General features: G+C 41.1%; 1 protein-coding gene across 16 annotated transcripts in view; it reads left to right on the top strand.

Annotated features, from left to right (window-relative positions):
* The window catches only part of Heph (polypyrimidine tract-binding protein 1 heph), a 294,035-nt gene extending 290,825 nt beyond the window's left edge, over window positions 1–3,210 (top strand). For all 16 annotated transcript variants that reach the window (XM_076901330.1, XM_076901329.1, XM_076901328.1 and 13 more), the window contains 5 exons: window positions 183–216; window positions 1,450–1,542; window positions 1,645–1,861; window positions 1,992–2,133; window positions 2,899–3,210. In XM_076901330.1, the coding sequence (XP_076757445.1) occupies window positions 183–216; window positions 1,450–1,542; window positions 1,645–1,861; window positions 1,992–2,133; window positions 2,899–2,967 (555 nt within the window). In that variant the 3' untranslated portion in view covers window positions 2,968–3,210. The remainder of the gene's footprint in view (window positions 1–182; window positions 217–1,449; window positions 1,543–1,644; window positions 1,862–1,991; window positions 2,134–2,898) is intronic.
* The last annotated feature ends 22,302 nt before the right edge of the window (window positions 3,211–25,512 follow it).

Below are 25,512 nucleotides of genomic sequence, written 5' to 3'. Positions count from 1 at the left end.
CATTTAATTAATCGTGTACCTTGTATTTGGTGAAAATCAGTAAAAGATCTGGAATGTCTTGAGAGGTTTAACAGAAGGGCCTGTCTACACACGCGAGAAACTTGTGCGCGTGTCCAACACTATACATTGAATCCTATTATACTCGCTGACTACTGACTGGACTCTGTCTGTTCTCTGTGTAGATGGTCACGCCTGACGCTCTCTTTACCCTGTTTGGTACGTCTCCACATTTATATTATTAATTATATTACATTATTAATTATTATATTTACACGCGCGGGGCACACCTGACACAAACGCGCACACAATTATACTCTACACCACAGAGACATCCGTTAGACGTGTTTGTTACATGGATCGATAGTAAATCGTGAGCATTTTTGGAGAGTGAAAGGAAAATTCTTGCAATCTTTGTGGTTTTTTCTTTTTTTTTTTTTTCTTTGCACTTTTTTTTTTTGATACATGAAAACACGAAACAGAATATATATATCCAAATCTGTATCATCGATCGTACGCCATGACTTTTGATCAGTTCTCGAGAGTACGTTTTTGCTTTTCTTGTGGACGATTTATAAATCATTGATCACTCTCCTCGTCACGTTTGTAATTTTTATTTTTTCTTTTTCTTATTGGTTTTTGTTGGATTCGTTTAACCTCTACGATTCTCTCGTTACGATTTTATTTTTTTTATCGTTTCTTGTTGTTTCAGCTATGATTTATTATTTTATTTTTACTATTTTTTTAATTTTTATTTCTATTTAATTTTTACCGTTCGATTCGCTACAACTGTTTCTTATTCTGAATCTTATTCATCGAATTCACCCATGCCCATGATCATTCAACGGCCGACACCGTTTATTTCACGTTCTCTATTTCCAAGCATCTCTTCTAAATTGTTTCATTAATATTTTATTAATATCAGTTCCAGACACCTTAATATTACATAAGCTTTCGCTTATTTTACGTAATATATTCTCCATAGGAGCTCATTTCTCGCGGGCCAAACGGTTCAGCCGACTTCGCTTCGCCACTCGTATCGAAATCCTCAAAAATTCCACGTATACGTGTGTATCCACGAGATACAAAATTCGATCCCCACGTTTCAATCCTCCATCGCTCTTCGCGAAAGAGAACGCGTGCACAACGATGCTTTCGCGTCGAAACGAATAATTAACAATCGTACAGAAGATTGATGTTGATTACGCATAAATCGTATTATCGATGTAATTGTCGTTGTTAATTATTTCCATGGAACCGGATGGCTGAACCGATTGCCTGATTGCATGCCCCAGATCACAGTCCGATCGTACCCCGATCTCGATCGATTTATATATTATCGTCCCGTTTCGAGTCTTCGACTCGACGAAATATCCCTTAGACGACCGCGATTGTTTAATTAAGACGCAAGGGCTGATTGAAATAACGTGTTGTTGCGTGTTGTGCGTGTAGGCGTTTACGGGGATGTACAGCGTGTGAAGATTCTCTACAACAAGAAGGACTCGGCACTGATACAGATGGCCGAACCGCATCAGGCGCATCTAGGTAATTATTTAACTAACCCTTAAGCAAAATGGATCAACGAAATATTCTCTGTTTTTTGAGAGAAGGATTTTAATCTGTCGTTAATTTCCTCGAAATTATCAGCACTGACGCACATGGACAAATTGCGAGTGTTCGGCAAACAGATCAAGGTAATGCTGAGCAAACATCAAACGGTGCAGTTGCCGAAGGAGGGCCAACCGGACGCTGGATTGACGAAGGACTACACCAACAGCCCCCTTCATCGATTCAAGAAACCAGGCTCGAAGAATTACCAGAACATCTATCCACCGAGCTCCACTTTGCATTTATCGAATATTCCGTAAGTGAAGCTTCTTTTTTTTAAATGCCAGCGATACACTTTGTTAGTTGAATACATTTAAGAAACGATCCTCACGATTAGTCGATTGTTGTTCGTGACATTTGAACGAATTATTTCGATCTGTTTCCAGCACGACCGTGACTGAGGAGGAGATCAGAGATGCGTTCACCAAGAACGGTTTCACCGTGAAGGCATTCAAGTTCTTCCCGAAGGACAGGAAAATGGCACTCATACAGATGCCCAGTATGGACGACGCTGTAGCTGCTCTGATCGTAAGCTCGATAATTTGAAATAACGCGTAGGAATTATTCCAGCTGTTTTATCGCCGGCCAAGTTGAAACGTTTTTCGAAAGTTGATTAATTTAATAGTTCGCGTTCGAGCCTGCTCGTGAATTCCCGTTTCGTCCGGCGTTAAATCCTCGTTGACGAGGCTGCTTGCGAATGTATAACGCGTTTATTATTTAACAGGTGAAAATTCAACAGAGACTCGTAATTAGTTTAGTCAGTGGCGGGGCCCCCGGTGTTGTTCGACTCTCCGATGCAATTGAGCGAAATTATAAATAACAAATCCGCGTTACGCGTTCCCAGGAATTACGATACTTTGCACTTGTTGTAAAATAATAATTGCTCGCCGGTGCCTGGTAAATATCCTCGCTCGGTTCCCGGTTTCGTTCCCGTCGAAACGGCTGTCCGTTATTAAATTCGTTACCACCATTCTCGCGTACGAACGAGAAAAAATATAATTACAGGCGCGTCTAACAAATACAAGACGCGTTACCCCATCGTCGTACAATGAAACAGAAGGCACGCGACGAAGGCGAAAGATTGCACCACGCGAAACTCCAACCCCCGAGCATCGTCTCTGGAAGTTTAACTCCGGAGGATAGTTCGACTCCCAGCGACGACGCTTAACGATCATACCACCCCGTACCGTGGATACGAAAACGAGGGGGCGGGTGACGCTCTCTAAGCTTGCAAGCCTCGAGTTTAGAGCTGGTAGCTTAGCCGCTCTGACCGTGATCTTTAACGCTTTCCAGAAAATGCACAACTACCAGCTGAGCGAGTCCAATCACCTGAGAGTGTCATTTTCCAAGAGCAACATCTAACAAGAGTCACAAACAAGCAACCGGCAGTGGTACCAGCCCTACGCCCTAGTCCCCTTTTGGATACCCGGCTCAGTGTACGACTGATGACGACGGCAATTGCTAATGATCCTCGCCTAAGGGTGCGGTCGGTCGCTGGGTCCATGCCCGCGACGCCATTGGCTGGCCACCCTCTGGATCTTGCCTGGGAAACGAGGGAAAGCAGCAGCTCCCCCCAGTGGAGCTGGCACACAAAACACACATAAAGGGGACCTTAAGCGCGCACGATCGTGTGCGCGGTCCATTTCTGATATTTCTATTTTTTTTTTCTCTCTCTCTATTATTTTTTTTTTTTCTTCTTTCTTTCTCGACAGACCGTCTAGACCACTTGAGAAACAGCGTATACAGACAGACACCGCGATTATTCTTCGTACACACACAACGACACGCCACGTACAGAGACACGGACAACGAGGACAGGAGAGAAAAAACACAGAAAAGAAAACAAAAAAAGCTAAAAAAATACAGAAAAGAAAAACGCCAACACGAAGACAAAAATGGATTAGGGCTGCGAAACAGCGAAAGAGAGAGGGTTGTTTCGAGGAGAATGTACCGTGGGCACTTGGTGTGGCTTTCTCGCGGAGCCAGAGAGAAAGAAAGCCAGGATCGATCGATAGAGAGAAATAGAGAGAGGAGAGACACCGGAAGCGTCTGTTTTGCGTGACAAGAGCATGTTATTCCGAAGGGAGGAGGTAGAGGCTAGGTTTCAACGAACAAAGTAAAGAATGAGAACGAAGAGAGGGGCTCGGTGAGGAGAAAGAAAAAAGGGGGCCCTCGCGGCTCTTGTACAGAGTTAAGAACATTTTTCGAGCATTAAGGTATATTCTATATACACACAAATCTATATATATATATATGATATATGATATGTACATATATGTACGATCACATGCGTGTATATATATGTACATATGATATATTTTACAAGGATGGCGCGCTTTGGTGACGAGCCGCGCGTGACCACGCGCCCCATCCCGCACCTCACAGGACAGCCGCACACGCGCGCGCAGAATTCGCGTGTGAGGGCGAACAGACAAACAGAAAAACAAAAACGCGTTCAATATAAATATATATAAAAAAAAATATTATATCACACCTAATTTTTAATCGTCGCGAGAAATCTGTCTCGAACGCGCTGAAATACAAAAACTACGGTCGATGAAGGGAGAACGGAGACGCGAAAAGGAACGAGGCAAGGAAAAAAAAAAAATGAAAGAACGAACGGAAAAGAAGTAGAAGGAAGCGAGGACGAGGATCGACTTTGAAAGTAGCGCGCGTACCAAGCCAGATTAGTCGTTAAGGCTAATTGTCACGGGACCCTTTGCAGCTTTCGCGAGGTGCTACGCTCGCGCCCTCTTGCCCGTAGTCGATCCGACCGCGATCGATCGCGCGGATCGATTTAGGGACCGGGGGACCGATTTTTTCTCGATGTCTCCTCCGCCACGTGTCCCGCCGCCCTCGCGGCTCAGACGCACGACATCCACCCACCCATCCCCCTTCGTTTCGTTCTGATTTTTCTAACAAAAGCAACAACAACTACAAAAAAAGGGCAAAGAACCAGAAAAAAAAGCGGAAAAACAAAGAAAAAAAATCCTCTTCAGTATTTAGTGTCCAGGTAGAGGCTGGACTCGCGCGTTCGCGCGCGCATGAAAGCGGGACGGGCTGGCTCGCGACGCGATTGCCTCCCTTCCACGTGGCGGAGCGGCGCACTGTCGTTGCAGGTGGTATTTTTATAATTTGTATGTTCGACGATAATAAGTATTAATCACACACACACACTGACACACACCACGTAACACGCGAGACACGCGATAATCTATGAACACACAGAGACACGTACACGGAACAGACACGCTAGAAGGTACACAAACACACACACAAACGCAGAGACATTCAGACGCAGGTTTCTTAGCTGATAGGTGTTTAGGATTGCGTAGATTCTTAATCGTAAATAAGTAAGGCTGAGAAGGAGGGGGATAAAAGTAAAAAAAGATGAAGAAATAAAATAAAACAAACGCGCCGTCGCCAAGTATCATTATTGACGAGGGTGGACGAAGGACCGTTGAACATATCGCTAATTAGAGAGGCACGCGCACGCGTTTCGCGAGTAATGGTTATATTTTCGCTGGTACGGGATTGCTCCGGCAAAAAGGGCGGTTCCATCGCGCGACGAACCGCCGTTTTCTTCGACTCCGTTTAGGGATGGTGATATACATATATATAGTTAGAGCGAGTCTCGTCGCGTGGTTCAGGCTCGTTTAGGTCCGGTCGACGATTAGTTCCTGATCACCGAGCATTCCTTTTTGATGAAACGCGCCCGCAGGCGACGTAGAACGAACCGATCTGGCCAGAGAGCACCAGACAGAGGAGCATCCTTTACGTAGGGCTGGTCTGTTGTGTCGTTAAGTTGCGCTGGTGTCGTGTAAGGTGGTAAACGATTCGAAAACCGTTGAGTACACACACTGGAGGCGTACGCGTACACTGGAAAACGCTGTTACGATACACACACTCACAAACACACACACACACACACACCACTAGGTAGCCTATAGTCCCGCAGAGCGTAACACAAGAAAAATATAAATAAATAAATAAATATCGTAGAGGTATCACGAGGAGAGAGGCTCGAAAGGGGAGAGAGAACAATGAATCCTGATCAGTTTGCCATCCCCTCCACCGTAAGAACACACGAACACAAGTATACACGTTGTTACACGAAAAGAGAGAAAAAGATCACACACACACACACAATGAGAGAGATAGAGAGAGAGAGCGAGATCGAATCCTCGTGTCAAGAAGCGAAGATTATCAGTAGTATCGTAGAGTCGTGATAAAGGGTGGGCCAGGGGGAGCAGAAGCAGTTGCGACGCTACTGGCACTGAACAATCTCGCAGCCATCTTGTGCACGCTGGCCCAGAGGCGTCGCGACTCAACTCCGGGCCCCGTCGATTTTTGTCTAACCGACGTTCTGTTGGAGTCAATTAAATCTTATTAATATACGTATATCGATCGTAGCAAGGTAGCAAAGAGAGAACGAGCGTGTGCGTCTGTATGCGTATGAGTGTGCGCGAGAGACAGAGACGGAGGAGAGACGTGGGGTGTTCAAACGACGCGACTGGCTGATCGAGCGAGTGGGAGAGCCTGTTGAAACGCGCGTGTGACTGATCCGTAAGGCAGCGGCTGGAGTGAGTGTGGCGACGAAGCATGAGATGAAAAAACGAGAAAAACTACAAAAAAATATATATTACAAAGCGAGTGCCGGCCCGGGCAGTGGTTGTTTGTGCCAAAGTAGGCTAGCCGTTAACTCTAGGGATGGATCTCTCGACGAGCCAAGCAGATGTTCCTTACGATCGAACGTCGATCCTTCGCCTTTCATAGATCTTCTTCTTTTTTTTTAATTTTTTTCTTTTTTATTTTTTTTCTCTCAAACGTCTCTGCGAGCTGTTCAAAGCTTTTCGATATCGCGTCAGAGAGGGCGTTGGATAACAAGGTTCGTGGGGAGGACGAGTTCGACCAATCAAGTAGAGACGTAGCGAGTAGCCGGCATGAGCGAAGGGGCCAGTCTATGCATCTATTATGATCTGTCTTTCGAATCTCTGATATATTTACATTGTTTAATCCGACGACTGCATTTATAGATCCTTATCCTGGACGCGTCTGAACTCGTAACGCGTCGACGACACACTGGCTGTACACGAACACACGTTAGCGGTTTAGGTTCTTCAGGGTTTTCGGTTGAGTATGTTCCTTTGGTTGTCGTGGCTTCCTCGGGACGGGCTTGGTTCCGGTGTTCGACTCGACGCTGACGTTCGAGAGGACTTGGATTCGCATTCAGGATCGTTTCAAGCGTGGCGAAATGAATTAGGATGAATAATCCTTAACGATTTGGAACATCGAATGGGGCAGTGAATTACGAATTCAATGGCAGATCTTTTCGTCTCTGATTTGCGTAATTATTTGCAGATTCTAGAACAGTTTTCTCAGGGTCCCCTTGAACGTCAGCCTCGCTCTTAAGTTGCCTCGCAGCTTTAGCCCTCCGTTTCCGTTTTCCTCGAGTATCGAAAACCACGAGAGAGACCAGAAGAACGAAGCTGGAAACAGTGAAACGAAACAGGCTCTTTCAATCGTCTCGCGGCTGGTCCAGTCGCGAGCGGCACAAAACCGTTGGTTCTCCGGATATTCCCACGCGAAGGAAGCGATCCAGGGCCTGACGCACAATAGTATTTCCGGCACAATGTCTGCAAGCGTACCTGAAAAGCCTGTAAAAACGTGTTCGCTGCGACGGGGTAATTTTCCAGGAAAAAAGAAAACAAACAAACGAACCTCCGTTGCTCGCGACGTATTCTACGTTCATTTTACTGGCGTTCTCTTTAGGAATTTCCGGACACATTCCCGTTCACACGAGCTCGCACACATACACACACCACATGGTTAAACACTGACACACTGGATACAAGGGATCACGTGGGTCACGTTGAACGATTCTGTATCCATTTTATTTTTTCAGCTTTCCAGTGTTTTTTTTTTTTTTTTTTTTTTTTTTCCCTGGTTTGAAGAAGTTCGATCTCGTTCGAAGACGTCCTCGAGAAGCTCGTTCTGCGTGACACCACATACGCGACAGCTACTCTACCGCCGATTTAATAAACTCGTTCACTGATTCTTCCGGATGTCGGAGGCACGCGATGACAATGATTTCCTCGTTTTTCGCCTGGTTTCTTCGGAATCAGAGGTGGAAAGCTCCATTTCCGTTTTAGGGGACAGTACTAGAAGCTTTACGAGATGACGATAAATTCGACGAGCGAAACTGGGCAGCCGTTTCCGGCTGCGGATATCTACAGGGTGCCCGTACTGAGTCGCACAATCTATTTCAGTTCAATCTCGCCTTCCTTTCTTTCCTACATTTAGTCGCGTTATCGATCGTTTAATAATATCTCGTCATTTCCCGACGTGCAGTTACATTCATTTCTCGATTCCTAGAATAACGATTAGATTTAAACAGCCTTCTCACGGATATTCCTGTAAGAATACGGTGTTTGCAGTGGTTTGAAAGGGTTTATTGATTTCTTCACGAGACAAAAGCACCCTGTGGAGGGTTCAGACACGAAGTATATGTCACTAGCTGGGTTGAGGGGGGCCGAGGTGAGGGTTGGGATAGCCAGCACTCGCTACATGGTGTCGCAGATATTCAGGCTCCGAAATTTCTCCAGACCAAGTTGCAAAAAAATAAAGAAATATGAATAAAGAAGAATAAAAAGATGCGAAATTTTAGAAGAGTCGTTCAAATATATTGTATACAGATTATTCGGCGCGTGTTCGTCCGCGACTTCCTCGTATAGACGACGTATTTTTATATGATAGAGAATTGAGAGAGAAAGGGAGAAGGTAGAAAGAAAGAGACCAATAGGAGGCGATCAAGATCTCGATGTGAGGTCGATCGAGGCGGAAGTTCGAAACGGTTTTGCGTAATGGTTGAAGAGATCCCGGCTAAATGCACGCCTTGTCCTCTCCTTGCGATTTGTTAACCCTTTGAGCACAATCACTTATGTAAAAGTAATCTAGATAAGTAGCTATTATTATCTGCAGATTCAAATCTTGGTGAAAGTATTTCGCATGCTTAATAATTATGCAGTTAAAATATTTGTTTGTAGTTTTCACTAGATTAATATGTATTCTTTAAATTAAAAGTACAAAATTTGACTTTCGAATCAGATTTTGTAGATTAATTTATTACTAGAAGAGTGCATATCGCTGACGATATTTTAACTTGCTAAATACTATTAACGCGCAGCGATCCGATAACTTAATTACAGAAATTACAAGAAGTCGCATATTTTACATAATACCGTGGAATGTTATATAAAAAGGTGCATACGTATTTTTCATAACCGAAGTGTCATTCGATTATACAGAATTGAGTGGAACGAGTACAAAATTAAACAGGCGAAAGAATTCCCTCAAACACTCAGCAATTCAAAGCTTCAAAGGGTTAACACGTCGAGAAAGAGATCCAAGGTGATAGAGAAATTGAAGTAAAAATTCCCAATGTAAAAGACGAAAGAAACAAACCTGGTTAAACCAAAAACCTGTTCGGACCAAGGAAATTCGGGGTCTGGTTCGAGCCACGCAGTAGACGAAGCTTAGCCTACAGAGGTTATTAGAAGTTAAAAAAAAAAATTAATTAAACACAAGAGACACGTATGCACGTACACATACTACAGAACAGAGACACACAGATACCATCGAACAGTGCGTATATGTGAAATATACGAAACGTTCAAAGAGAGCACATCTTCAAACATCCTCGAACACGAACAAACACAACCGTACACACGATATATATACATATATATATATATATATATTTGATATATCAGCAATTGTAACAAGGTGCGTCCAAAAGTGCGCAAGCGGCTGCATCCCAATAATCTATATTTTATTAATAACTGATAAGGACCTAGGATTATCGACGTTACGATTTATGGTAATTGAACCTAGCAAAAGTACATACATTATAAATATATAAATATATATATATATAAACTAGAGACACGATCTGAGCACGACAAAAAGCCGAAAGAGAGAACGAAAGAAAGAGAAACTGAGAGAGAAAGAGAGTGAGAGATAGAGTGAGAGAGAAAGGGACGAGAAAGAGAAACAGAGCGAATGAGATGAGAAAAAACGTGCGAATGAATGAATCCTGCGTGATCCTCGTTGAAAGTTAAGGACGGTACGGTGGTCTGCTTGCCTAATCGGGGCCTTAGGCGTCGTTCACAACCAGAGTCCAAGGGAAGCTGGAGCCGCGAGGCGTCGTTCCAGTCCACCTTGAGCCGAGAGAACAATGAGAGTAGCTGCACGAGAAAAGGGGACACACCTTTAAGTTCGAACGCGAGTTCCAAAACGGCGATCGAACGAGCCGTTTCGATCAGCCTTGCTGGTCAGCTGGGCAGGACTGGACACAGACACACAGGGTCAGACTCTCTCGTTAGGCCGATTCGAAAGTATCTCGAGCACTTCGTCACCAAAATTTATTCTCCTTTTGGTATTCCGTCGAGAACATATCACGAGCCGCTTTTTTCTTATCGAACGAAGGGGACACTGCACTTCGCGAGAGCCTCCACCGCTCTCTTTGTCGCGTCTTTTCTTTTCCCCAAAGGGGGACGACCTCGACGGTGGACGGTCTGAATGAGAGGTCGATCGGTCTTGGTGTGCTTGTTGAGTGGTTCCGCGATCTTCTTGCCCGCTTTTCTCTTCCACGGCCGTTCTGCCCTTCTTAACTTCTCTCCCCTAGCCCTGGAGATGAAATACGAGTTCTAGCTTGACACGTTGCGAACTTCTTAGACTGCGAGGGAGCGGAGGAGGAAAGGGTCGTTTCGAATTTGAGAACGTTCAGACCCTCGAAGCAGCTGTGCGGATTAATTTAGAGGTGACGGATCGAAGTGTACATAAACAATCAAAAGAGAAGGGAAATTAGTTGGATTCGGGTGAATGGGACGTTCAAGCTCAGAAGGGCAGGATTGTAATAGATATTTAGAAGACTCGTTTAGGAAAACACAAAGGTTCTCAATTGGCACTGGAATTACCGATTTCAAAGTAATGATTCGGAAGAAAGTGTGTTTTCGCAGAAAATCGATGAGAGAATTTGCCAATAATCGCATCGTGACGAATATACAAGAGTTCTTCTGTGAAAAATCATCCCAGCTCGATCGCCTAGTTTGCAATTACGGTGATTACAGTGCTGGTTGAGTTTCTATTGATCGTTAGTTGGTCGTTATAGTCGCTGTCGTTGTAACGTCGATATGATTGCCAAAAAAAAAAAGAAAAAAAAAGTGGAGGATACGAAACGAGCCGGAAATGAGCCTGATTAATTAAAACGCGAACAATTTCTCGACGACCCCATCGAATTGGGATTCGAAGGTGAAAGAAAATGTGGAAGGGATTGTCGAGCGCTCGACGATCCTCTTCTTTTTCGCAAGAGAAGGCGTTTAGTCGCGAGAATCGGGTTTAGCGAATTATCTAAGGGTAGCTGTTAAGTGGACGAAGCAGATTTAAAATGATTAAGAAAAAAAATAACAATCGAGACACATACACATACATACACACACACACACACATGAAAATCGGACACACATAGCGTACACACGATGTAGCGTGTTAGACTCGTGTAGTAGCCCCCCCTTCCCCTTTCTAATTAAGCCTCCAGAACTTTAACGAGTACTATAATGTATAGTTGAACTCGACAATCACTCGACTCTCTGTATCAATAATTCTTGAGGGGAGGAAAATGAAGAAAAAAAAAGGAAAAATAAGAAAAAACAGATGAAAGATGATATAGTAAAACGGATGAAAATGAAAGGTAATCCCTAAGCCGTTGGAAGAAAAAACGAAACTGCTACTGTTCTTCAGAAATCGTTGTCTCGATTATCCGCTGGGTTTCTCCGAGAACCTCTGTTCTTCTTCTTTTTCTTCCACTAATTTCCGCGCCCTTTCTCCAAGCGGCTGGGAGAGCGTTCTTTCGCCGCGCCATTTTTTAGACTGTTCCTCTCCGCATCTTATTTAGCCTTCGATTCTTCTGGTTCGTCTTCGACTGTCCTAGGATCCGTTATCGAGGCCAATCGAAAGTCAGAAGCGAAAGAAATTCTTCCAGAGACATTGAGGAATGAAAAGAGAAGTAAAAGTATAACTCGCGACAAGTAGAAAATCGGGACTATGGTCAGACGTAAATGTACAATTCGAAGAGTTCAGAAAAGGAAATAGTTGCAACGGTCCTAGGTCGTCGGAAGTATTGCACATCTTTTCCTCGATTCTCGAAATATAAAACGTAGAAAAAAAAAAGAAAATAGTTGGGAGGAATTATTCTCTTCGTTGAAAAGACTGCAGATGAAGGTAACAGAAGCACACGATAGAGAAACGACGAGGGGAATCGGAATCGTGGGCCAGGAATTGCGTTGCAAGTCACAATCAGCTCGCAAGACAAATCAATTTTTGCTTTTTGTACACGGGAATATACACGTAGTAGATTGGTAGGCCGCGATTGGATGGATTATATCGCGATTTGTCCGAGCGAGCGTTTTAACGGTTAAGCTGTTAGTAAGTCTCTCATTAGGGAATCGGTTGTGTCACCCAGAAGACCCGGGAGATTAGTGATCAAACGTCCAAGGACGAGGGCGGCGTTTCGCTCGTTTTCTCGTCGATCGATTGTCGTCGAATTCCGCTGATCGAATCGGTGAACATATTTTTTTTTTCCTTTTTTGTCGAAACGACCCAGTCTTTATTCGACGCGAACACAGCCTGGAGTACAGATCGTTCCTAAAACGAGTGTGGGTAGATTTTTTATGAATCGCGATATCTATTTTTTGAAACACCTGTTCGGCTTGTCGAAAAGGAAATCGATTTTTGAAGAACAGTTTTCTGAAATTCGCAGGATCGATATTCGATCGTTGAAGGAAATTCGAGCTTTCAGTAATTATTCTGCAAATGCTCGCAGGCTTTTTTTGCAAATAGATAACATTCTATTGTTTTAAGAATGATTCGTAGAAAGGGTGTGAAAATTGGAAATTTCATTATTTTAAATCGAACGCAACTGAAAATTCGAGTTTTCAGGGGTAATTTAAAGAGGATTCAATGCGCTGGTGTATATCTATTTGCAAAAAATATCTCGCTTCGGAATGTAAAATGAAATCAATGAAAGTTTGGGCAAAAGTTCTCCAAAACGCGGACAATTTTTACTAAGAAATGGAATTTTTATAATTGAAAATCTAAACGTCTCAAGAGCTTAGCGATACTCACTTTGCGATAAATTCCCTTCGGATTCCAAATTGCCAGCCTCTCGCGAACTTTCTGAGGAAAGGACGCGAAACCCGAGTCTAAACCTGCGAGGGTTGAACAACTCACGACAATCATTTTCTATTTCACTCTTAGACTCTCTCGAGCCCTTAGAAGATTAAAAAAATAAAAAAGAAAAAAAAATAGAAACTAACGGAACTCAATGGTAACCGCACTCTAGGAAGAAAACATAAAATAAATGAATTAGCCAAAGCAGGCACAAAGTGAAACCTTGCAACGGGTGTCCGAGTTGAGCACGGAATTCAGCGACGATCGACGATCTCCGCGGTGCGTTTACACTTTCGCGCTTGCACGTTCACGTTTCTTCGCATTTAATATAACACGACACGCGGGTACACGCACACACGGACACACACAGACCACCCACAGAGACGCACACACCCATACGATCGAGTTGTAGAAAAAAAAAAGAACCAAAAAGAAAAAAAAAAGACGAAGAGACGAAAGCTGAGGTAAAATCGATAGAAGTATGGGACACGTTACGATCGCTCTTCCACGTGTCTTCTTTCGGCACTCCGACACGGTTTATTATTATACACGATTTACTATTTACGATTTTTATACCTCGATTACCGAACGGAGCCAACCCCCACCCCCCTGCACACGTAAATACAGACACACATGCTCCCTCGTACAGAAAGTATTTCCCGGAATCGCGCGATTCAGCTGGACTCGGAAGTGGAAGGGAGACAAATATCTCCACCTCGAAATTCGTCGAATATTTTGTACAAAAAAAAAAAAGAAAAAAAATAGAGAAAAATGGATGAAGGATAGAAAACGTACGAAAATGATATTTGAGGATCGAAAGGGTTGAAATGTCGAGGTGGAGGGGGGAGGGAGAAATAATTATTGACGATTATATATGTGTATATGTAGTATTATAATTGTTACTTTTAATGTTGTTCGAAGATGGAGAAAGAGAAATTATGTGCGCGACGCCACTTCCGGGTCACGTTTTTCGGCATATTTCGCGCGTCTTGGGGCGCGAACGAACTCCCACCCCCATTGTCTGAAGGAGCATATTGTCGCGTAGGTTCGTTGACTTTCGGTATTATTGATGCGTTGCGTTCACGTCGCCTCTGAATGAATATATATATATATATATATATATATATATATATATATATATATATATTTTTTTTCTTCGTTTCTTAATCCTCTGACGTTCACTTCTGTTTTTAAGATAATTAATATTAATCTATTTAGCCTATTTTTTTAATCACGCGAACACATACATACACACAAGCATTAAGATTTGTCGTCGCTACTATTAATTATCCCATCCTTCACTTTAATCGCCACGCGTTCGTTTTTATTACGATTACTATTATTATTACTACTACTACTACTATTACTACTACTACTATTACTACTCTTACTACTCTTACTACTACTACTATTACTACTACTATTACTATCTACGATTATTATCATTAATCCTAGCGCTAATTACTCATTTATTGCTCTTTAACAATGTCATTTATTATTCCCTAGTTCGTACCCTCTACTACTATTTACCATTTACTACTTACTACTATTACTATACTACACCACTACTATACCGCACTATTTTTTTGTTCTCCCCTTGTTTTAATTATCATTCTTTTTTTTTACTCGAACATTTTTTAAATTCCTCCAACCACTCGAACCCTGTATATCGTTCAACACGCGTCGCACGAGCTTAGTTTTTGGACGAGCGGACAAGAGAGTGGAGGCGGAAACGGGAACGCAATACCAGAGAAGGCGATGAAAGAGTATAAGGAGGCACACTTGTACACACGTATATACACACACGAGGCACACGAGAATCTCTGTGCACACGCGGGCGCCGAATTTTTTTCCTTCTTGTAAGATCCGAGCGTGTTCGATCGGTTCGATTTTTTCGTAAGCAAAGAAGAAAGAAGTGATGACAAAAAAAGAAAAAAAGAAATGAGAAAAAAAACAGTACATGTCTCGCATTTTTTTTGGTTAAGCAGGCTCGCGCCAATCACAGTTCATCTTCTTTCCTTTTTCTCGATTTTTCTCTCCCCCACTTCTGTTATTCGGTTCTCTGTCTGCTCTGAATCCCCTCTTACACCTTCGATTTTTTTGTTCTTCTGTATTTCTATATATTACTACAATTATCATTACTATTAATATTATTATTATTATTACTGTATTTGTTTTTTTTTCCTCTACGCTATATCGCTTGTAACTTTTCTAGTAGTCACAACACTATTCTTCTCTATCTCTGTCTTTCTCATCTCTCTTTCTCTCTCTCTCTCTCTCTCTCTCTCTCTATCTCTCTCTCTCATACTCTCACTATCTTAATACTACATGTATCGTATATCTTTATACTATACTTCTTACTCTTACTATATTGTCTCTACTATCTACGACTATATTACTATTACTATACCGCGGCTATACTACTACTATGACTATTACTGTTACTGCTACTACTATCTATCTACTGTTACTATCACTGCATCTATCATTACTACTATCTCTATCACTATTGCTACTCAACACTATTACCATATCTACTGCGTCTATCACTATTACTATTGAAAATGCTACGACTATAATCTACCACGTCTATCACTGTTGCTACTCGACACTATACTACCTATATCTATCACTATTGCTACTCGACACTGTTACTATATCTACAACTATTGTCTATCTATCTATCCATCTATCTTCCATCTTAACTTACTGTTACTATTAGTGGCTCTACTATCTTCGCCAGACGACAACCACCCCCGAGATTTTCGTCGACGAGACAGAAATTGTCGAGGGTGCTTCGAGGACGAACGCTGCCACGAATAATCATATCACAATCTTTAACACTGGCGTTCTCGAAGCTGCGTTCCGTGGCCAGAGGAATATCGACGAATAGTATTAATCGACGATCGAAGGGAACGTGTTTCGTCTTCGATGGTCGTTGCGATCGATTCTCCCGCGGAATCGTCACCCTTTGCCACCCTTCGCGTTCAGTTCCTCCCTCTAACGGCCTCGGACGAGTGTTCCTTCGACGAGGGATGCTTGTTTGGTAAACCCCCTAGGAATTTTTATACAAAGCGATAATTGGATCAGCGGTCGCAAAGGGTGAGAACGGTCGACGGGAGCCAGGCGAAAGGGGGTGGTTCTCTCGCGACACGCAAGCAGTTCGTTCTTGCCAAATTTATTTGCTTCTCTCCTGTCGCTGTACTCGCGATGATCGACTGCATCACGATATGGACCACCGTCTATTTTCTCTTTACTCGCTTCACGTCCCTTCCTTTGATACTCTGTATACCGCGTATGTCCCGATCTGTGATTTCTTTCATTCTGGATACCTCGATACTGTTCTCCGTGGCTGGCTGCTAACGATCGCGTTATCGATAACGTTAACAGGGCTGTATCGAACGTGGTCGATAACATCGTGATTAAATATCGATAACTGTGATCTTAGTCGGTAAAATCGTTGATCCATCGATCATTCGATGCGTCGATAATGCAGTTAGCGTATCGATAAATTGAATTTACCTAGAAATCTTGTCGTAGAAGACACGAGACGCGAGTCATATCTGTACTGGCTGAATTCGAATCAAACGTGATTTGTTTCTGACGCGGGAAATCGTGATTCTATTGTTCGATCTGCAATATCGTGTCTTACTTATCGACGTTTTAATGACATTATCGATATATCGATAACGATCAATGATTTATCGATAATTTATCGGCGATCGTTAACAGCACCGATCTTTATGCAAGTTTCACTTCTTAATTAACTCCAATCGTCCCTACTCCCACCCATGACACCCCGAAAATCAAGCTTTTCTCGTCTTGGAAAGAAACGAAATTTTCGAATGAGTCGAAGGAAGGTAAGGAAAGTCTTATTGTTACGACAAAAGAGAAATAGAGAAAGAATTAAACGCGATAAATGATGCACGATGGAGGAAATATGATTGATAGCGAGCGGGTAATTTACGTATACAAAATATAGCCGATTTGTCAAGAGAAAAAAAAGCAAGCAACAATGAATGGAAAGATAAATAAACCTGTCCGTTTTTTGTGTTCTTTCTGTGTATCCAGCTACCACCCACCTTCTATCCTTTAGTTTCTATTCGAACTGTGTTTTAACTTCGATTCGAGGCGTAAAGGGTATCGAAGCTTTTAACGATTCTTTTTGTTGCTCCTCGAATACAAATGTCTACGATTTCGAAGTTGGAGAAAGATCCAAAGACGCTTTTCAACGATACCCTTCACGCGTTCGATCACTCTTACTTCACTAATCGCCCATGCTAATTCTATTTAACTTTTTTGTTTAAGATCGAGCGTCGCTAATCATCGACGATCGATCGTTCGCGACGCTCCACGGTTTGCATTCCCGTTCCACGAAACGGAATGCAAAGAAAAGATGGCACTGAAACGACGTGTCAGAATTTTTGTTACTGTTCACTGAACGTCTTTAGTTGCGTCTTTTACTCGATGTTTCTCTCTGGCAATATCATCTATCTTTCAAAGCCTTGACACGCTGTTCTGTCTCTGTCTTTTCCGTCTACCTTCAAAATCGAAGGATCGAGCAACGTTTGAAAACGAAACTGTAACGTTGGAATGTAAATTTCTCGATCTTGATTGAAGAAACACTGCTCGACTCTTCGTCTGAATTTCTCTGAACTCTAATCCACTAAAATTTCTTCATTTCGAAATCTAGCAGCACGAGGCCAGCATTTTCCATACGATATCACCGCGAGGCGGACGTAATTTGCAATTCTTGAATTTTTACCAAACCTAAAGCTTTCTTTTTATTAAAAAAAAAGGAAGAGACGTCCATACGAATTCGTTAAAGTCCGTTTGTTCAGATTTCCACCGCCACTTCTAACGATGAGGGATCTTTTTATTAAAAAAAAAAACAAAAAGAAAGCGACGCGACACGCGTGCTATTCAAATTTTGCCATTTACGCTCGCTTTCTTTGCTCGTGGAACGTGTCGACGCGTTTCACGCTTGAGAGAGGTTGGATTTAGTAAATGGCGATCTGCATGGAAGTGGATAATCGAGTCCCGTGGAAACTGGAACGAACTGACGGGTTTAGAGGCGAGTAAACTATTTCAAAGAATAATCCTACACTTTTCACCATTTTTTTGGCCACTTTTCTTGGCTCAGAGTATACTCGATATCGTTAATAGAATTAATTATTGAAGCAATCCAATCGTTATGTTAAAATTTACTCGGATACAGTTGAAGATAGCTAGTTTCGTTTAGTGTTTTTTAATTCTAGATGCACATAATGATTTTTAAGATTTTTTACCAATACAACAGCACTTCATCATTTCGTACTTTATACATGATGCTCCACTTGTACCTATATGAAACTCTATATCCAACTATGTACTGTATGCTCTACATATATATACACTAATCTTAACGTTTATACTTGTACCACTTTCCTTTTTATATTTTTTCAAAAGTTCTCGTCTCTCCAGCATGAATTCTGTCGTGAAACGGAGAAGGAGGATATCGAAAGGAAGAAAAAGAAGGAAAACCACACGGACCGCATTTAAATTTCAAATTGTTTTTATTGTTGTGATTGGAACGATTGGAAAAATCTGTCACATTTTTCCAATGGCTACCAATCAATTCTTACTCTCCGCATTTTTCTTCCCATTTCTCTGACGATGTTTTCGTGCCTCTTCTGTTCCCATTAACTTTTCTTCCAGCTCGAAAACTGATCATCGAACATTTCACTGCTCTACTACTGCCTATCGTCATCTTCTTCCTCTTCGTCAGCTCACGAACGGCCTACTATCGCTACTGCTGTCGATTACGTTTCGTAATTACTGTGGCAAAACGGAACCAAAACCATCGAAAAAGAACGATTCTTGTTCTACCTCGAGAATCGTCACCTTTATTCTTTATACGCGAGCATGCACAGCTTGAATGATTCCGTTGCATCGATCAAAGAATATTTATTTTCAGTGCTAGAACTTTTTCCGTTGAGTGGTGGTTCCATTTTGCGAAGTTTCCTCTATTGTACTATCGCTATTACTGTCACTCGAAGCTTCGATCTTCTAAGCACGTGAATATTCACTGGGGCATTTCTAGTTATACAAAAATTATTGTTGACTCGTCGCTGCGCCTTCCATAGACTCAATTAACCGACGCAATTATTCTTCAAAGCGTATCACAGATTTTAGGTAGTTACAAACAGCCATCATCACTGAATATCTATTTTATCGCTGTCCCTATACTACAGAAATTAAAATATTCGAAGAAATAGACTTCCGTTCCAATTTTTCATTCAATTAAAGCACTCGACAACGTACGTTAATGTATCGATACACTTTGACCACGAAATACACCGTGAAGATCATAAAATTTTTTCTTCGAAGTTCACTCGATAAATAGCCAAAGCCATGCTCTTTAAAACGCGCTTGGTTCCATCTCGATATCTCGATCCGTTCCCGAGATATAGGCCTCCAAAGTTCAGCTCCAAAAAGCGCGCGAGATGTAGGTCAATCAGCTGACTGGCCCACGTTTTATCCAGGAAGTGTTTACGCGCGTAGTAATAGTAATAGTAAAGATGGCCGCCACGTGCGTTCATTCATAAACGTTGAGATAGGTCAGTGCCCTCGTTAAGTGCGAGCGAGAGGTCCGAACGTGCGAGTGGGACAGCGATAGAGAAACGCGAAAAAATTATGCCTCTCTTCCAACGACGATATCTCCGGAACCGGAAGTCCGATCGGGATGATTCGCACGGCGTTTTGAAGGGGAGGCTTCTGGGCTTCTCACGATATAAGTTCAGTTGCCTGTGGCTATTTGTCGCGAAGTTATGGGGGATTGAATTTTTTGGTTTTTTAATAGAGTTTAAAGGGACATTGTAGGATATGTTATTGGTAATAATGGATTTCCAATGGATGAATATCAGCTGATATTTTGTAGCAGATGTATGGAATTGTTGGTAGCTTGAGTGAAAGATGATACAAGCAATGGAAGGCTTTCGCGAGTCAACAATAATTATCGTTTCTTCGTAAGATCTTTTGCATGATGTTGTCCTCCGTACGCCATTGTGCTAAATCGTTCACACACATGTAAAAACACGAACAAACATCCTCTGATGATTAATCGCATCAAGGCCTGAATGAATTTTAAAATGTGACACGATCGATGACGCAACGTCGTCTTTTACATTCAACTAAAAGTGGGATAGTTGATTAGTTTGGAGAATTCATACGGAATATTTAAAGGAAATTTGATTCCAGCGCGTGAATGGGGTCCTGATCGATTCTTTCCGCGGGTAATCCTCGTCTCGATCGAGGTGACAGTGCATTGGCCGGTCTCGGCTGATCGATCGATTGCAAACGCGACGTGAAACTATCATAAATCTTATCTGTGATAAGAGGAGCGCGCTGTCGTGAAGAATTCTCTGAATTTCCACGAGCGTTTGCAAGGTGCAACTAACTTGATTCTCCAGTAATTAAGGGTAATACACAGTAACATGTTGAATCTGGTACCGTTAACGTTAATCGATATCTATTGATAATGATAGTACTAATTATAGATAATGTGTAATATAGGAGAATAATTCGACGATAATTCCTTGTAAAAGTGTGTTAATAGCGTTACGGTATAATTAATTGTAAAGAACCGTAGATAATAGCGTGCGATAATTAATTAACCTGTCACCTGTTTATTCGTCGATCACGAGACTACTTCTTTTTATCGTAAAAGTGTGTCCCCTCTCGATTATCCATTTGACGGTGAAACTAACTAATGAAAGATAAAATGAAGATTTTCATCAAGTGTAAAGATTTAAATATAAAGATTTATAGAAGGTTAATTGATTGCTGCACGATAATGTTCGTATTAAATCATTCTTGCAGAGTTAAAGGTGTATATTTCGAGGAGTCCTGCCAAGATTTGCCAATGCACTGTTATCGAACCCTTGATTGTAACAACAAAGGGTTGCAAAATCGCGCAACAATCTCCTAGTCGCGAAATTGGAATAATGTCGACGTTTTTCCTCCAAATTTTCCTATTCTCTGTCAACGATATTTTCACTCTCTCTAACAACGATGCATACATTATTTAACACGTAAGGGATCACGTTTAAGAAAATTAAAAATATCAAACTCCACGATGTTCCACACAATTCTGTCATTAAAATTTTTAATTGCAGCTAACACTTTTGCCCAAGAACTTTCCATTACAGATACAAAGTTTCTGTTGTCTGACATCTTAAGAAATGTATTAGTTTTATGCATCGATGTTGGAAAGTTAATTTTCCAATCAGAAACGAATCGTTTCCATTCTGTAGAAAATTTCTATCGTAGAGAATTCTGAATCGAACGTGCAAGTGGCACAAGAGAAATTCCAAGAAGCCTCCCCCCACCCCCAAAAACAGAAAAAGACTCGTATCTTTCTAAATGATAACTACGGTGTGAATGATTACGAAGAAAGTGAGAATGATCGTTCTATTTCTATATCGAAACTCGTCTCTTCAGGACGCGCGCGTCTGGACACTATAATATAGGGACATACAAGTCAATTGCCCGTAATTTATCGTGTAACCTCGGACAACCGTCGCTGATGCTAATTAGTCGGCGTAAGATTAATCCCCGATACTCGTAACAGTATTGTGTAGATATTACGATAAACGACGCTACGAGAGTCAATGCTGGACGTTCTTCGAGAAAAATCACAGTTTCCCCCCGGAAAAATAACGTGCATACACGATGAATCGTTTTCTTGGTATTTGGATCGTCAAGTTCGAAATTCAACAACAAATTAAATCAGATCCTAGCAAGAATCGTTAATACACGATTGGTTTGATTTCTGTAAAGCTCTGATCGAACGCGATACTAAATTGACTACGATATTAAAATTTGGATATTAACAATCGTTGAGAAGTATTTGATGTGTTTATCAAAACAAGAAGGACGATTCTAAATACCAAAAAAAGGATAGAGAAAAGATCGTGGCTAACTATACAATTTTTATTCGAAATGTTACATTCCACCAGCACAGGCGACGAGCTGAACACACTCTTACACACGTACAGGCGTACACTCGCGTCAGAAGATACACGATACACAGGAACATATACATATAAATATAAATATATATTATATGAGGATAAAAGAAAAAAAAAAGATTAATAAGAGACGTTGTATAATGTTTTATCGTCGCTAAGATAAATCGACGTAGTTTCGCGAATTATTAGCGAGTAATTAAAGATTAAAGATGAACCGTATAAATATTTGTCGAGCCACTTGTCGTCCACACGATTTATTAACTTTTCCACCTGAACCGAACCACTCGAATCTGATGAAAATATTTCCAATTGTTGTTAAAATCGCCCGAGTAACAATGATTCATTTCAGGCATCGATTCAACAAGGTTCCCAGAGAACGAAAAATTATCGAACGCCACTAAGAGAAACTAAATTAACGATCGATTACCTTTCTCAATTGGAGCCATTAAAAACTCGTTTCCCTCTCGAATCGTTATTGAATCTACATTGAAAGAAGAGATGTCGGATTCGTAGAATAGCTAGAGCGAATTAAAAATTAATTGTTGAAGCTTCCAAATCGACGGAAGCACCGGCTGGACGAGAAGTGGCTCAGTGTGGATTCTTTCGTTGACGTTTCAAGAGAATACCGCCCACGTTACTAAATCAGAGAGAAAGAGAGAGAGAGTGAGAGTGAGAGCGATGTCGAAGGGTTTGGCGGAGGGTAATGCGATAGGGGTAACTTCACGGTGGATAGCTCGAGCCCGGTGAATAAAATGGAGGGGAGAAGTTGTCGAAGTATCAATATATCAAACTGTCGAGTACGTTGTAAAATTAGTTGAAAAGTCTAGAGCTGTATGGCAATGGAGGGAGAGGACGTTGAGTAAAATGCTCCTCGATCCAACAGTATTTCCTTTATCCTTCCATCTCGTTCACTTTCCACCCCATAGCTTCGAGAGAGAGAGAGAAACAGGAAAACGCTGGAGCCACTTTAATTCTATCGAGCGTCGAAAAAAGAAGAAAGAGAAAATACCTTGAACAATTAATAATGAAAAATAATATTTGATACTATGTATAAATCTTAAATTAACCCAGGTAACAGCTAATTAAAAATTCTATATTTACCTTTTCAATGGGAGAAGAAGGTGCAAAGGTACTTAATTAATAACTTAATGCTATCAAGATTCTTGAAACAATAACCGATAATTGCGATTAGGATTATTTTTATAGCTTTGCGGGAGTTCCTTCTTCTGCAGTATTTAAAAAAATAGAACCACGCTCGGTAGAATTTAAAGAGGAGAAGAGTTAAAAGCAGGGGACAGTGGAGAGTGAAGGGTGAGGATCAAATTTAATCGCACGCGATCGTGCAATTTTAGAACGGATATGTTATATATATATATAAATATGAATATTATAAATATATATATAAATATATATATTAATATTTAGATTTATATTACGTGTATAAGAGGGGATGTTGACGTATTGCAATTATAGCTACGGTGGGGTGCAAAACGAGTGACACAGGGGACATTTGCGTCTTCTTTTCATTTCGTCGCGATACTATTATTATTAATCAGTTTCAGGGTACACCATTGATTGCTCTTTACGTGTCGTTTAAAGGGATCGAGCATTCAGCCCTCGTTACTATTCGCCTTGCGTTTCTAATTATTGTCGAATTAATCGCTACAATTAATAATTACTAAGTGAATAAAACGTGGATAGGATTGAAGTTATTCGAATCGAGGTTCATTCGATCGTATTTAAGAACGTTTTCAGTATTAATCGAGAATAGTGTCGGGGATGAAAATCCAGTCCAACCCTTCAGCGTGTGTCACTATACGATTTGCGATTTTTGATTCTTTAATTATTTAAAATAAACAGCTATCAGAGAATTAAGCTGGTAATTTACAGTTGAAATCATAAGAAGGGTTGTTCTGCGTTTTTTTTTTAAACGATCTAAACAAATTTTCCATTCCAATTTCATTCTCCATCACGTCTGTTAAATTCTCGCCGTTCATCATTAGTTTTTCGTTAGACTTCTGCTTCCACGATTTCATTTTTTGCGTGCTCGTCGAACGATGAACGAACAATCAACAGCCAACAAGAAGCTGCAAAAATTATAGTCTATATACGTATTGTAAAAGTTAAGTGAAGGAATATTTATATAGTTATCTGTCTAAGAGGAGGTTTTGTATTCGTTCCTTTCCTTTATTGCAAAATAAATTTAAATCATTTTCGCATCACGCTACCACGTTTTCAGTTAGCGTATACAAATATATATGTATGTAAATACATAGGTTTTATCGTGTAAGTTTACCTGCAATTAAAAGAAAAAAAAAAAAACAGAAGAAAAGAGAAGAAAATTGAAATATACCTAACGCTGGCATGTACTGTTAATTAACGATGGCCTTTGACGATAGTTAAGTTTCTTCGTAACGATGTGTGTGTGAACGAAGGGAATAACAATAATTTCATTGTATTACGATGATTCAGCTGTTTTTTATAAGCGCGATTACTATGGGTACTGAGACGATGGCGACGACGAAGAGGACGATGGAGGTGTTTAGCGTTAATTTCCGGTCGATATTAATTATTGACATCAATTTCGCATCAATGCGTCGTGTATTCCTACGTTTCATTGTCCTATGGCAGCCGGCATTATTTTGTAAAGAAGAATAAAAATAAATTGAGACAAATGTACAAGAACGAATCGGGTGATTGGCCCCTCTCATTATTTATATAATGCGCTTCGTTGATACTCTCGAGCGATGCAGTGTTCCATTCAAAAGTTAGAGAAAATATATCAAGTCTTATAGTACGAAACAGAGTTATTCATTGATTATTATAAACAACGTAACGAACGGCTGGGACGACGGTGTATCTTGGCAGATAGAAAATGGCAGGGTTATGGCGTACAACGGTAGGTTTGAGCAATATCTCATAAGGTTTAGCTGGCTTGATTTCATCTCGTGGTTTTCCTTGTTCCTCGTTCAATTGTTCAGCTAGTCCTTTTTCATTTAACTTCTCGTATTGCTTTGCAGCGTCTTGGCTAATTTTCGTGGTGCTCGCTGGGGTGAGAGACAAGCCTGAAATGGGACGATGTATTGATTTAAATTTACATTGAATTATTGGCCTCGTTAAAATACACGAGCCTGTTACATAAGATTGTGACACAGCTCTCGCTGTCTGTTTCACGTTCAAGGTCTCATTCACTTCCTGCTCGGCTGCTGAATAGAATGGAACGTCGAACGTCGACAAAAAGTCGTATGGATTCACTAAATGAAACGAACGTTCCAAATGATTTTTACCTTGATTGTTTATTGGTATTTTCGTATAAAATGGTGCTGCCAAAATGTTCCCCTCAGAAATTCGATATACAGGTACGAGAGGCTGTTTCAACCCTTCGAGCGTTGCTTTATTGCTAGACAGTTCAGAGCTTGAGGAATTTCCATTCTGCGACGATCCTGATTGAGCTTCGCCCTGGTACAATTTTTCATTTACAATAGAAGCTATTAAAAACATTCAAATTATCATAAAAATTGTTATACTGTACCTGTTTCGAACTTTTTTACTCATACCTGTGAACCATCGTTCGATTTTCCATTCAAATTTTCATTCTCCCCCAATTTTATCCCTTCCTTTGCACCCTGAATTACATTTTCCCCTTCGTTCGCCTGTAACTTATTTT

Source organism: Xylocopa sonorina, chromosome 9, assembly GCF_050948175.1.
Source record: "Xylocopa sonorina isolate GNS202 chromosome 9, iyXylSono1_principal, whole genome shotgun sequence".
Taxonomy (NCBI): Eukaryota; Metazoa; Arthropoda; class Insecta; order Hymenoptera; family Apidae; genus Xylocopa; species Xylocopa sonorina.
The sequence above is the reverse complement of the archived record's forward strand: the minus strand, read 5'-3'. Positions and strand labels throughout refer to the sequence as shown.